General features: G+C 37.9%; 2 protein-coding genes across 12 annotated transcripts in view; one reads left to right on the top strand and one right to left on the bottom strand.

The window, feature by feature from the left end:
- Efcab7 (EF-hand calcium binding domain 7) overlaps positions 1-6,327 on the bottom strand; it is a 61,555-nt gene extending 55,228 nt beyond the window's left edge. Inside the window, exons 1-3 of one of the 2 annotated variants that reach the window (XM_045151151.1) lie at positions 6,036-6,327; positions 5,469-5,609; positions 3,759-3,946 (exon numbers count right to left, since the gene is read on the bottom strand). In XM_045151151.1, coding sequence (XP_045007086.1) covers positions 3,759-3,945 — 187 coding nt within the window. In that variant the 5' untranslated portion in view covers position 3,946; positions 5,469-5,609; positions 6,036-6,327. The remainder of the gene's footprint in view (positions 1-3,758; positions 3,947-5,468; positions 5,610-6,035) is intronic. The other variant, XM_004663190.2, reaches the window with a different exon arrangement.
- Positions 6,273-13,631, top strand: part of LOC101601253 (integrin subunit beta 3 binding protein) — a 108,873-nt gene continuing 101,514 nt past the window's right edge. For 3 of the 10 annotated variants that reach the window (XM_045151161.1, XM_045151160.1, XM_045151157.1), the window contains exon 1: positions 6,395-6,533. In XM_045151161.1, coding sequence (XP_045007096.1) covers positions 6,529-6,533 — 5 coding nt within the window. In that variant the 5' untranslated portion in view covers positions 6,395-6,528. Of the gene's footprint in view, positions 6,534-13,631 lie in introns of all 10 variants that reach the window. The other 7 variants (XM_045151155.1, XM_045151156.1, XM_045151158.1 and 4 more) reach the window with 5 other exon arrangements.

Below are 13,631 nucleotides of genomic sequence, written 5' to 3'. Positions count from 1 at the left end.
AGTTTAATATTGCTATTTGTGCTCATGACTTACAGTCCACAATATTTCAGAAGCCCAAAGACAAAATTTTCATTCCCCTAGGTTATTTCATTTCACTGTACCTAGAGAACAGAAGCTCTGGCAGAGAGAAACAAGCTCAGAGATTAGCTTCAGAGCCAATTGAAGTTATGTAGTAACTGCTGTCTTCTATTCAACTGCAAAACCTTTGTGGAAATGTGAAACATTGGACATAACTATTTTCAAGTTTATTTTGGGATGTAGACAAAAATCTCGGATTACCATGCTATGCTGGGAATAAAAGGTAAGCTGTCCATTGTATAATGAGATAATTCCCTAATTCACCTACTAAAAAGAATGGAAATCTTAAGAATCTCTCCCCAGCTAACTCCCGGTCCTTAAACATTAAGAATACAATTAGAACTTAAATGAAGGTATAATTTAAAGATCAAAAATCCATGTGGGGCCTGGAGTTATGACAGCAGTTAAAAGTACCAGCATGCAAAGCCTGTTGTCCCAGGTTCATTTCCTCAGTACCCACTAAAGCTAGATGTACAATGTAGCACATGCTTGTATAATTTGTTTGCAGTGTCAAGAGGCCCTGGTGCCCTTACACACACACTCTCTCTTAAATAAGTAATATATAAATTAAATATATATTTTAAAAAATCTACATTTTAAAAATCTACATGAAAAAAGCACTTTCTATCCAATTTTCCCAAATGGAGCTTAGCACAAACTTTCTACTTTTACCTTCATTAACAAGAAAATGCTTTTTTTTTTTTTTTGAGACAAGGTTGCCCACTGTGGCCCAGGTTAGTCTAGAACTCACTATGTAGATTCATCTGCCATCAAACAGATGGCAATCCTCCTGCCTCAGCCTCTCAAGTGTTGAAATTATAAGTTGACGCTGTCATGCCTGCCTATGCCCAGCTATGAATCTGCTGGTTGATGCCTTTTTTTTTCTCCAGAGATGAGGATTGAACTGAAGGCCTTGTGCTGGCTAGGCAAGTGCTTTACCACTGGGCTATATCCCTACAGCCTTAGAAATGACTAGTTTTAAAAATGTATTGTTTGAGGGCTGAAGAGATGGCTTAGTGGTTAAGCACTTGCCTATGAAGACTAAGGATCCCAGTTTGAGGCTCGATTCCCCAGGACCCACGTTAGACAGATGCACAAGGCGGGGGGGGGGCATGCATCTGGAGTTCGTTTGCTGTGGCTGGAGGCCCTGGCGTGCCTATTCTCTCTCCCCCTCTTTCTCTCTCTGTCTGTTGCTCTCAAATAAATAAATAAAAATAAAAAATATTTTTTTAAAATGTATTGTTTGTGCTGGAAAGGTGGCTTAGCAGTTAAGGCACTAGCCTGCAAACCTAAAGGCCCCAGGTTTGATTCCCCAGGACCCACATAAGCCAGATGCACAAGATGGTGCATGCATCTGAAATTCATTTGCAGTGGCCAGAGGCCCTGGCACACTCATTCTTTCTGTCTCTTTCTCTCTCTCAAATAAATAAATTAAAATAAATTTAAAAAATAAAATGTACTGTTAATTAAAACAACTTTCTGAAGGTAAGAATTATGTCAAAATATGCACTCAGTAAATAGACACCTCTGTATTTAAGAAATTGATACAATCAAGCTGCTTTAACTTCAGTTTAGAATTACAGTTCATTAAGTTTAATTATAGTGAAAATGTTATATAACTATAGATGTTTAAAGGTTAACACCTGCATAGTGATAGTGATCTTTTGTAAGGTTTATTTTAAACTTTAAAATGTACATATAATACTTATGGTACTCTTCTATCCGACTTTGAAATGGAAATGTCAGAGCACATTATATGCCTAAAGGCAGAGGATATATAAAAAAGAGAACAGCAATAAGAAAGAGACATCACTGGTTCATATATTACTCTTTTGAAAAATTATTCCTGGGTGTGTGTGTGCACCAGAGCCTCTTGAAGCTGCAAACACCAGATGCTTGTGCCACGTTTTGTGTCTGCCTTATGTGGATGGCTTGAGACTTGAACCCAGGCTGACAGGCTTTGCAAGGTAGCACCTTTAAGCACTGAATCATCTTCCCAGTCCCATATTATTTATCTTTTTAACTAGATTATCTGAAATCCAACAGTGTTACAATAATATGCCACTATAAAATCTAAAGTACATATAATATTGGAGAAGTGAATATTGCATTGTTATCCACTCAGATTATTTCACAAGACTGACAGGATTTGATTAATACATACTCAATGAGTTACAAACTAAGCACAGTATCAGTGGAAGGTATGTTAAACTTTTAAGCAGAAGATTGGTTATTCCAGTCTATTTTCAAAAGATGAAAGAAAAAAATCTTGGATATTTGAACAGTAACTGAAAAATTTTAAGAAAATACTTATTTATTGGAGAGAGAAAGAGAGAGAGAAAATGAAAATGAATGAATACAGGTGCACCAGGATCTCCTGCTGCAAACAATTCTAGATACATGCACCACTTTGTGCATCTGGCTTTATGTGGGTACTGGAGAACTGAACCCAGGACATCAGGTTTTGCATGCAAGTACCTCTCAGCCCTGGAATTTTATTTATTTATTTACTTGAGAAAGAGAGGGAAAGAGGCAGAGAGAAAAAGAGAGAGAGAATGGGCACACCAAGGTCTCTACCCACTGCAAATGAACTCCAGACACTTGTGTCACCTTGTGCATCTGGCTTTACATGGATACTGGGGAATTGAACCTGAGTTCTTTGGCTTTACAGGCAAGCACCTTAACTGGTAAGTCATCTCTCCAGCCCAAATTCTAGAATTTTAATGAATCAGATTTCTTCCTATATCATGTAGTATATTATCAGTTCAACATAAATATTTATAAGTCACAGTGGGATATTCTACTAATTTTAAAATTACAAAAGTTAAAGTTAAACATAATTTTAAAAAGTGCTGCAGTCATGTGCATTTGTTCTTAAATTATTTTATAAATGTCCTTTAGTTAGACACCAAATATATTTTAATCTTTTCAACTCTCATTATCCCCCATGTGGATTTCCTCAAATAAAGACCATATTGTATACAAACCCAGTATTTTGTTGCAGAAATATACCAGAGTTTAAGGCGATCACTCCTAATGACAAAATAAATCAGTTTTTATGCCACAGAGTTACAGCCTTGATGAAACTGACATTAGTAGTTGGCATTACCTAGTGGTGTTTACTGCTCTCCTGTTACTAAAGACCTAAGATTCTGAAGTCATTTCATATCATAACAAGGATCAAAAGTGGTTTGAGGGTATATTTGCAATCAAGAGAATTTTTAAATATGACAATTGCAGAGAAGCATTATGAACACAAACCAAAACCCTAAACTTTTAATTTTCTTTTAATTTGTCTCTGGATATTCTCCTCTCAGTCATTTCAACTCATTTTTGCATGCTTTTTATTTGCCTCAATATAGGTCAAAATTCAGACTAGTGATCCAGATGACAAAAGTTTTAATTCTATTATCATAAATCCAAAATACCACAATGAAAACTAGAGAAAACATGCCTATGCCAGCAGTAAATGATAAAAGCAGTGCACGTGCAAATGGAGATAGACTACAACAGCACTAACAATAGCTGTAAGTTCTTACAATATGTGATTACATAAAATGAAATGACAGCTTCTTAAAATTCTATTGCTCAAGTTTCACTATCAAATTGGGTAGATTCAGCAATATAATCTGATTTATTATCAACAAATAAGGTGAAATATTTAACATGAAAAAATTTACCCAGGCAAAGTTGGTCTTTAGAAATAATATTTTCTAAGCTGCTCTTGAAGACAGTTAAGTAGGCAGCTCTACAATTCATATAAAATATCTCCTCTTCACTTAGTGGAGACTTCTTGGTCCCAGGAATCCCTGAAAGCGTTGATTTCTGACAGGTAAAAACTGCATCGTTTCCTGGGCTGGCAGCCATTCTATGGTAAAATAATTTAAGAATTTGTTTCAGTCAATATTAATCACCTGAAATGCAAATTTCACAATTGATGGGGGGAATCAAGATACTAAAGTTTTTATATGTAGAAGAAAAAGATGAATATTATCTATATAAACTTATTAGTACATATTACATAAAATATGTTCTTGGCAATTGATCTCTAATTATATATACAAACATGTATGTAATTGTTCTTCAAATATGTAATAACAGCCGAAAGAACTAAAAGAATCAGGACACAGAGAGAACATACCTCTAACCTCTCAAAATCAGAAGACAGATCAGACACCACCTCATTCATGTGATCCACATAGAACACTGCTTGGCACATAAGTGCTAAATAAACTGTAGTTACTGTGAAACTTTGTTTTTTTGTTTTGTTTTGTTTTTTGAGGTATGGTTTCACTCTGGCCCAGGCTGACCTGGAATTCACTATGTAGTCCCAGGGTGGCCTTGAACCTCCTACCTCTGCCTCCCAAGAGGTGGGATTAAAGCATGCACCACCATGCCCAACTCATGATGAGAAATTTTTTTTGGTTTTTCGAGGTAGGGTCTCACTCTGGTCCAGGCTGACCGGGAATTAACTCTGTAGTCTCAGGGTGGCCTCATGGTGATCCTCCTACCTCTGCCTCCCGAGTGCTGGGATTAAAGGCGTGCGCCACCACGCCCGGTTTATGATGAGAATTTTTGTATCAATCAGTTACAGTTGACAATCATCCTCCACAGAAGAATCAACCAAATAATTGCATTAACATCTCTATAATGCAGCACATGTCAAACAAGTGGATTTTAAAAAGTCTCATTTATGAAATTACCACGGGGCTTTACTGTGTTTATTAGTAGAAATATTTTGGGTTTATATACCACCTTTGTTTATAAGACCTTAATGAACTGTTACATATCTGCTTAATCCCACTAAGGTAATCCTGTACTTTTTGTCCATTTCACAGATGGTGAAATTGAAGAACAGAGATAACATCTAGTTAGCAGTAAGTGGTAAAATTTCAGTAAGTTTCTTCTGTGCATGTGAATGGTTTCCTGAACAATTGTCGCTATGAGGTGCTAAATTATGCTGGTGGCCTAATGACTTCCAACATTATTTTATCCTGCTTTGACTTGTGAAAATACATTCCAATCTAATAAATTGAATAGTTCAACAGTGGGATGACACAGGTAGGGTCCCCTTCAGGACTCATTGAATTCTTACTCAGGAGGCCTAAATCGTGGGTACCTTCTTGAATTATGTAGGTCTTTTACCTTGGGAAAGAAAGATAATAATCACTTCTCATAGATGAAGTACTCTATTTATAATACACAGACCGCCTGCCTGACACTTTCATATTACACCAGCTTTAGAAGGACTCCACAGGGATGTGATGTCACACTCTGGTTATTACAAATTGATATTCCTATAATTAAACATCAGAGTCTTAGACACATATGCGTTCACACCACAAATGTGGAAGAGAACTTCCAACAAGGAAGAATGAAGACTCGCTCACCTGACAGAAAGCAATTTTAAAATATATTATTATTATTATTATTATTAAGTTGGATCTTCTGCCAATTCTTTTTCCTTAAAAGGTTATTCTCACATGGAAACTCCTTGGCAGAAATGTTCCAGATTCCTATTCTTTTCCTTTCTGTGAAAAGAATATAAACTGAAGTTTAAATAAATATATAATTGTACCCCTCAGGCTGAGAAACCTCCTTTATTTAAAACTTCATCTCGAGACTGAGACAGGGGCCTAGAGAGTACACCGCAGCAAACGGCTCCATAAATAACCAGACACACAATAAGCAGGAAAAATAAACTGTTAACAAGAGCCTAAGGCGTTTCAGACCAGTGAAAACAGAGCCAAGCAGCCGCGTCCCTACGCAGAGAAATCCGTCCACAGCTAATCTGGGGCTGCCGCTCGCGTTCCTTTGTATTCCTGCGGGCACGGCGCGGCGTCGGTACATCTATTTCAGGAGCATGCATGCGACGCTGTTAGGAGCACAGAGAAGAGAAGCCAGCGAGCAGGGCGAGGGGCAGAGGGAGTGAGGGGTGAAGAGCGAGCTGTTTCTACCTCATCTCAGCTCACAAACCCCGGGGCGCAGCCAAAACCGCAGTCTTCTCGGAGCAGCCCGACAGACGCAGTCTTTCTCTAATTACTATAGCAACTGCTCCTCTCCGCCGCCGGAAATAAGATACAGAGCCCTGACCCAAGGGGTCCGACTAGAAATCTAGGGACCGTTGATCCAAAGAGAGGTCCCAGCACTGTTACTCCTCTGCCACGAGGCTGCGATGGGCACAACAGCGAAGAGCTGTCACATTGGAACTAGGCAGGGACTAGATAGGAATTCCGGTCCCAGACTCCCTGCACATCCCTGTCCTCGCGCAGGACGGGATGCTTCATGCAGCGGGGCGTGTTTCCGGCGGGCCGCGTTCGCTGTGACACAGCGCCCCCACCTCGTGCCCCGCCCCCGCGCCTTTCGCGCTTAGGTGTTCATTCCTCAGCCCTCTGAAGACTTCGGTTAGACCGTTTGGACCTGCGAGGACGGTGCTTCCCGTCTCTAGAAATGCCGTAGGTATCCCTTCCTTGATACTGCTGTTATGGGGAGCTCTCTATGGGCAAGACGAATAGATGATGTGGCGGCTCGGCACCCCGTTCCCTTTCTGTTTATTTCTAAAACTTATCTCTGTTGATGGTTCGCGGTGCTTAGTCCAGCTCCACACCTCTTCTAACCGGACTCAGCTGATACCCTTGCTCCCTTTGTTCTTTTTCACAAAGTCTTCTGTAGGCTGTTTGGTAATGTCTAAATATGTCTGTATAATTGTAAATCTTTTCTATGCCTACGTTTGTGTAGTGAATTCATGTAAACTCTCGAGAGATCTTATGAACGAAATCTTACCTGGATTTTACTGTCCAGCCTTAAATGACATACTTTTCTTATATGTTTGTATCGGATAATCCGTAAATTAACATCCAGCTCCAGTAGTCTTAATTATTGAGAATAACCATAGTGGGGCTGAGCATTGTGCTAGGTAATAATAATCTTTTGTTCTTCCTACCTTTCATTCACCCTGTAGTGAGATGAGTAAGACACAGTAGACCCTCCTACACAAACTTCTTAAAAGGTCTGTAAACTTTGAAAGAGGGGTGGGTAATACAACATTCAACAGGCTGATTAAGGAGCTGCCCAATAGTGTAGCATATTCCCTTTTACTTTCAGGGCTCAGTAAAATGCAAAATAAAACATCAGGTAAAATGTTTGTATTAAATATGAACTGACATGACAATGAGAGCATGTATAGAAACAATAACCTATATTTATGGAATCTATCATCTGGATGCCAAAAAAGACTTGTCTCCCTATTACTGCATTAGAAAAATTAGTCACTACATATACAAAGCTGTAAAGATAATGTAACAGCAAAAAAGAAAAAAACTTAGGATACAATGAAAGCAAACTTATGTGTTTGTCTAACAAATGTTGGTGTTTCCTGAACTTGTTTATATATGTGGTGGACCCCCTCAAAAAAACACAAAAGTAGAACTTGGGGGCTGGAAAGACGGCTTAGCGGATAAAGCTCTTGCCTGCAAAGCCTAAGGACTCATGTTCAATTCTCCAGACCGCACCCCTAAGCCAGATACACAGTGACACAAGTGCACAAGGTCACATGTGCACAAGGGGCTGCATGCTTCTGGATTTCCATTGCTGTGGCAGGAGGCCCTGGCGTGCCAATTCTCTCTCTCACTCTCGCATTAAAAAAAAAAAAAGTCATTGGGCTTGCCTCAAAAAAAAAAAAAAAAAAAACTTGGTTGGGGGAGATGGCTAACTTGTTGAAGATGCTTGCCTGCAAAGCCTGAAGGTCCAGGTTCACTTCCCCAGTACCCACGTAATGCCAGATGCACAATGTAGCACATGCATCTGCATCTGGAGTTTGTTTGCAGGAGCCCTACTGACACTCCCAGTCTTTCTCCCTCAAATAAATAAAAAATAACAATTAAAAAAAAAAAACCTTTTAGATGACTGGCAACTTCAGTAATCAGTAGATGCATGTTATATTAGAAGAGTTTGAAGAAAATGTTTTTTCTTTTATCTTTTTGATTTTTTGAGGTAGGGTCTTACTCTAGCCCAGGCTAACCTGGAATTCACTATGTAATCTCAGGGTGACCTTGAACTCATGGCAGTCCTCCTACCTCTGCCTCCTGAGTGTTGGGATTAAAGGTGTGCGCCACCACACCTGTCTTCTTTAGTAAGGTTTTTTTTTTTTTTTTTTTTTTTAATACATTTTCTGCTAGGCTTGAAGGTGCATGCCTACATCAAAAAAAAAAAAAATCTTACCAAAGGTTATACTTTATTCATGAACTTTATTTTTTAATACTATAATTTTATTGTGAAATTCAATATAACATGCTCTGAATTGATCATATACCCATCACATTATCCTTTTTGGCAGTCACTGGGGTTTGTTGATTTATATGAGGAGGAAGCAAATATGTTTTGAAAATAATGCTGGCTTAAAGTTGAGATTGCCATCTCATGTATTTTGGTTGCTTATTTGTTCACTTACTTATTTATTTTTGTTTTTTCAAGGTAGGGTCTCACTGTAGTCCAGACTGACCTGGATTTCACTATGTAGACTCAGGGTGGCCTGGAACTCATGGCAGTCCTCCTACCTCTGCCTCCTGAATGCTGGGATTATAGGTGTGTGCCACCACACCTGTTTATACAGTGCTGGGAATCCATTTTGCCAGCATAAGCACCCTACCAACTAAACTTCATCCTCAGCCCAGTTTTGCTATTAACATGTTTTAGCAAAGTTATTATGAACAGATCAATAGTTTGATAAGTGCATGAAGAATAGTGGCACTTTAGTAGATCTCCGTCAATGTTTGCAAACAGTTTTAAATGTGGGAAGGGTGGTCAAAAGTATGGGAATACAAGTAGTCATATTAGCAAGTTACATAGGAAGGTGGAACAATTTTTTAAGTGATGTAAAGATGGACAGCCTGGGTAGTATGTGTGAGACAATGGCAATATGTTTATGAAGTGGTATATACAGGCTCTAATTTTCTTTTTTTTCTTTTTTTTTTTAAATTTTTTATTTATTTATTTGAGAGCGACAGACAGAGAGAAAGACAGATAGAGGGAGAGAGAGAATGGGCGTGCCAAGGCTTCCAGCCTCTGCAAACGAACTCCAGACGCGTGCGCCCCCTTGTGCATCTGGCTAACGTGGGACCTGGGGAACCGAGCCTCGAACCGGGGTCCTTAGGCTTCACAGGCAAGCGCTTAACCGCTAAGCCATCTCTCCAGCCCAACAGGCTCTAATTTTCTAGAATACATCTTCCTAGGTTTGGTTGGAAAACCTATGGTCAGATTAACCACCAAACTGGAACATATCAAACTCAAGTAAGTCTCAATGTTAACTACCCAGTGGAGAGTGGCAGAGCATAAAATTGGGATTACACGAAACACCTATGGAACTATACATTTGGACCAGAGAAATATAACATAGATACCAAAAACTGTAAGAATTGGTAGGTATGAATCCTCGCACAGAAAAAAAATCTGTTTTTTAAAAGAAATAGGATTTTGAGCTCCTTAAGTCCACTATCACACAGACTTCAATAGTTAATCAAAAATCTGTTACTTTAAGTTAAAAGCACTAATGCCTTAAGAAAGTTCTTAGAAAATGTAGTATTGGGTGTTTGTTAACTTACACAACTATGAGTACTATTAGTGTCTGTAAGTACTTTGAAAGATTAGTAGAGAGCTAATCATTCTAAATTTAACATAAATATACTTCTTTTGACTAAGAACATATTAAAATGTCATAATGAGGGCTGGAGAGAGTGGTTAAAGCACTTGCCTACAAAGCCTAATAACCCCAGTTTGATTCCCCAGTACCCATGTAAAGCTAGGTGCACAAAGAGGCGCATGCATCAGGAGCTTGTATGCAATGGTAAACAGCCTTGGTATGCCCATTTTCTCTGTCTCTTTTCTCTCTTTCTCTGCTTGCAAACAAACAAAAAATATTTTTAAAAATCATACTGAATGAAAACCAGTTTATGAAAGACTACATCTAGTATATTGTCTTTAAAGCTCAAGAACAAATAAACACAAATTATTATTTGGGGTTATATATGTATGTGATAAAAGTATAATAAAAATATGATAGAAATGATAAGTATACAAGTTAGTTTGATGCCTGCCACTTGGGGAAGCAGGTGGAATAGAGAAGAAATACACAGGTCTAGACAACCATATTGGTAATGATTTGTTTCTTAAATTATGTGATGAGTTTTTTGGGTACTTGTTTTTCATAATTTGTACATCTTATATTTATTTTTAGCATGTAATCATATAATACTTAAGATGTTTTTGAAAAGATCAAGAGATTACCTAGCTAAAGTTCTCAATGTTTGTCCTTTAGATATGTCTGGGAATGAGAAAAACAGATTAATTAACTCATTGTGCCCCCTGATTTCTTTAAGCTAATTTTCTTTCCCAAACTTAGTTTTTTTCTCTGTATTATAAAACTTTTTTTTTTTTTTTTTGGTTTTTCAAGGTAGGGTCCCAGGCTGACCTGGAATTCACTCTGTAGTCTCAGGGTGGCCTCGAACTCACGGTGATCCTCCTACCTCTGCCTCCCAAGTGCTGGGATTAAAGGCATGCGCCACCATGCCCGGCCTTGTATTATAAAACTTAAGTCATTATTATTTATTTAGATCAAATCTGGACTTTGGGCGAGGGTGGAGGGGAGATGGCTCAAGTGTTAAAATGCTCACTTGCAAAGCTTGTCAGCCCAGGTTCAATTTTCCAGCGCCTGTGTAAAGCTGGATACAAAATAGTGCAAGATTTGTGATCCCAGCATGCCTATGACAACGGGAGGTAGAGCTAGGAAAATGTAAACCTGGTGGGCCATCCAGTTTCACATTGCAGTGGCAAGAGACACTGTCTCAAAGTAGGAAGAGCAAAGACAACTCAAAGTTGTCCTCTGATCTCCCTCCACATGTTCCCCTGCACACAAAGTAAACAAAATTTAAAATTGTTTTTAAAAATCTTAATTTTGTTTATGCTTAGGCATAAGACAAACCAAGATTCAAATCTTCTATTAGGCAGCCATGTGATATATAGGTTGCTACTAGATGTCATCATTAATAAAATAATCAATAAATGTTAATATAATAAAAAAGTTGCTGCTTTGAAAGAAAAATTATCCCTAAAATTCCAGAATTAGGAAGTAGAGGCAAGAGGATTAGGAGTTTAAGATCAGCTTCAACTACATAGTGAGTAAATGGCTATAGTAAAACAAAAACACTAAAAAAGAGAAAAGAAGTGAAGGGAGAAGGGAGACATGAACAGGTAAGGGGAGAAGATAAGGGGAAGGGAAAAGTGAAGGGAAGAAGAAAAGAATTACACCATGTGCATGGTTTACATAATACTAAAGTTAGATGTAATTGGTGCTTTTTATTTCCATCTTCCATCTTTTTCTTTACAAGCTTACTAGTACCATTTGCTTAGTATTTAGTGTGTATCATCATGTTAATTCTGCCGAGGATACTCAGTCAACTTCTGGAAGAATTAACTACATTCTATTCCAAGCTATGACCGAAGTTAGGATATTAGACTAGCCCTAGTGTTGACTTTTTAACAGTATGTAATAGTATTCTTAGAGTATGTTCATTTGGCTGATGTACTTATGCGTTTTTTTTTTTGTTTGTTTTTTTTTTTTTTTGGAGAACTTTAAAATGTGCTATTTCTTCCATGTTAAAATAAAATTCACGGTCTATGTAAGTACATTCTGGAGGTGCCTGTTTTATTTATGCTATAATGTAACCCAGAATGGTGTCAAGTACACTGCATAGCTGAGGATGACTTTAACTCATGATATCTTGCCTCCAGCTTACAGGTGATGTGATCACAGGCCTGCATCACCATGTCCAACTCTAAAGCCTAGCTATATTATTGCATGTATTTGGATATGTAGTCTTGCTGATACTAATGCCAAGGGTGATGATTCTTATTTTGTGTATTGATTATAAAAACACAGATGCGTGAAATGATATGCCAGGCTAAATAACACCTAATCATTTAATAAATGTTGTTTGACTCATAGTAGATATTCAGGGTTATATAATTTCTTTTACTTAAAAGTATCTTGTATTTTTAAGATTAAGTAAAATGGTTAGTACTTGTTGTCAATATTTACAAGTATGAATTTAAAGTAAACTTTTCTTGCTACATAGTGAGTTGGAGGCCAGCCTTGGCTACAGTAAAACAAAAACATTCAAAAAAGAGAGAAGGGAAGTGAAGGGAGAAGGGAGACAAGAACAGGTAACAGGTAAGGGGAGAAGGTAAGGGGGAAGATAAGGGGGAAGAAAAGGGGAAGGTCAGAATTAACATGATACACACTAAATGCTAAGCAAATGATACTAGTAAGCTTGTAAAGAAAAAGATGAAGATGGAAATAAAAAGCACTAATTACATCTGACTTTAGTATTATGTAAACCATGCACATGGTGTAATTCTTTACTTCTTCCCTTCAGTCAGTAAATTATAAGAATACAGGAAACCAAAATAGGTGTCAGATATAAACTAGTCTTTGACAGTCTAACATTTCAATACAACTAGACTCTTCATAGATCACATTTTTATCACATTTGGCTTGTAAGGAATTAAATCTCAAAGAATAAACTAAAAAATGAATTTAAACAAAATGGTAAAAAGTAATCATAGATGAAAAGTAGGAATTCTCTGTAGATTTGGGCTACAGGCAAGGTAAAGGAGTTAAATTGAAGCCTTTGTGGTTAAGTTAGGACAGGAACTAAATGATCCCTGTTGGAATGGATCCCTCTGCTAGTGAGGAGGTCAAATATACATCTCTGGGAGATGGCATGCTCAATTTAAGACTCCACTTTTTCCATAGGTTCAGAACAACCAAAAGATACCACAAAATCACAGATAGCCATTCAAAAAAGATAACTACCAAAATGAAATTTATAACATATATCAATTAATTTCTAGTTTCTGGGAGGGTTTATTTTCATCATGGTGGGGAACATATGGCAGGAGCAGGGAGGCAGTGTCATATCTTCACATCATCAGGGAGAAAGTAGAGAGAGCTGAAAGGTAAATGCTTAGCTAGATCTTCTCTCTTTATGTAGTCCAGGATCCCAGCTAAAGGGATAGTGCCACCCAGTTATCCTAATCAAGACAATCATGAACAGACATCCTGTCAAGTTAACAACTAGATAAGCTATCACACATGAAAACATTACAAAGTCAAGCAGATTTTAAACTAGAATAATTATACAATTTAGAAGCAAAACACTGTAATTGTTGAAACAGACTGCATGTCCTTCCATGTCAAAGTAGTTTGTATTGGACTAAATTTTCCATAGATATAGTTTTATGTTCTGTATACAATATTAAAAGTAGCTACTTTGGGGGAGGTGCTGGAGAGCTGGCTTAGTGGTTAAGTGCTTGCCTGTGAAGGTTAAGGACCCCGGTTCGAGGCTCGATTCCCCAGGATCCACGTTAGCCAGATGCACAAGGGGGTGCACACATCTGAAGTTTGTTTGCAGTGGCTGGAGGCCCTGGCACACCCATTCTCCCTCCCTCCCTCTATCTGCCTCTTCTCTCTGTCACTATCAAAAAAAAAAAAAAAAAAA

This window comes from Jaculus jaculus, chromosome 5 (assembly GCF_020740685.1).
Source record: "Jaculus jaculus isolate mJacJac1 chromosome 5, mJacJac1.mat.Y.cur, whole genome shotgun sequence".
Classification (NCBI taxonomy): domain Eukaryota; kingdom Metazoa; phylum Chordata; class Mammalia; order Rodentia; family Dipodidae; genus Jaculus; species Jaculus jaculus.
This window is presented reverse-complemented; position numbering and strand designations above follow the sequence as displayed.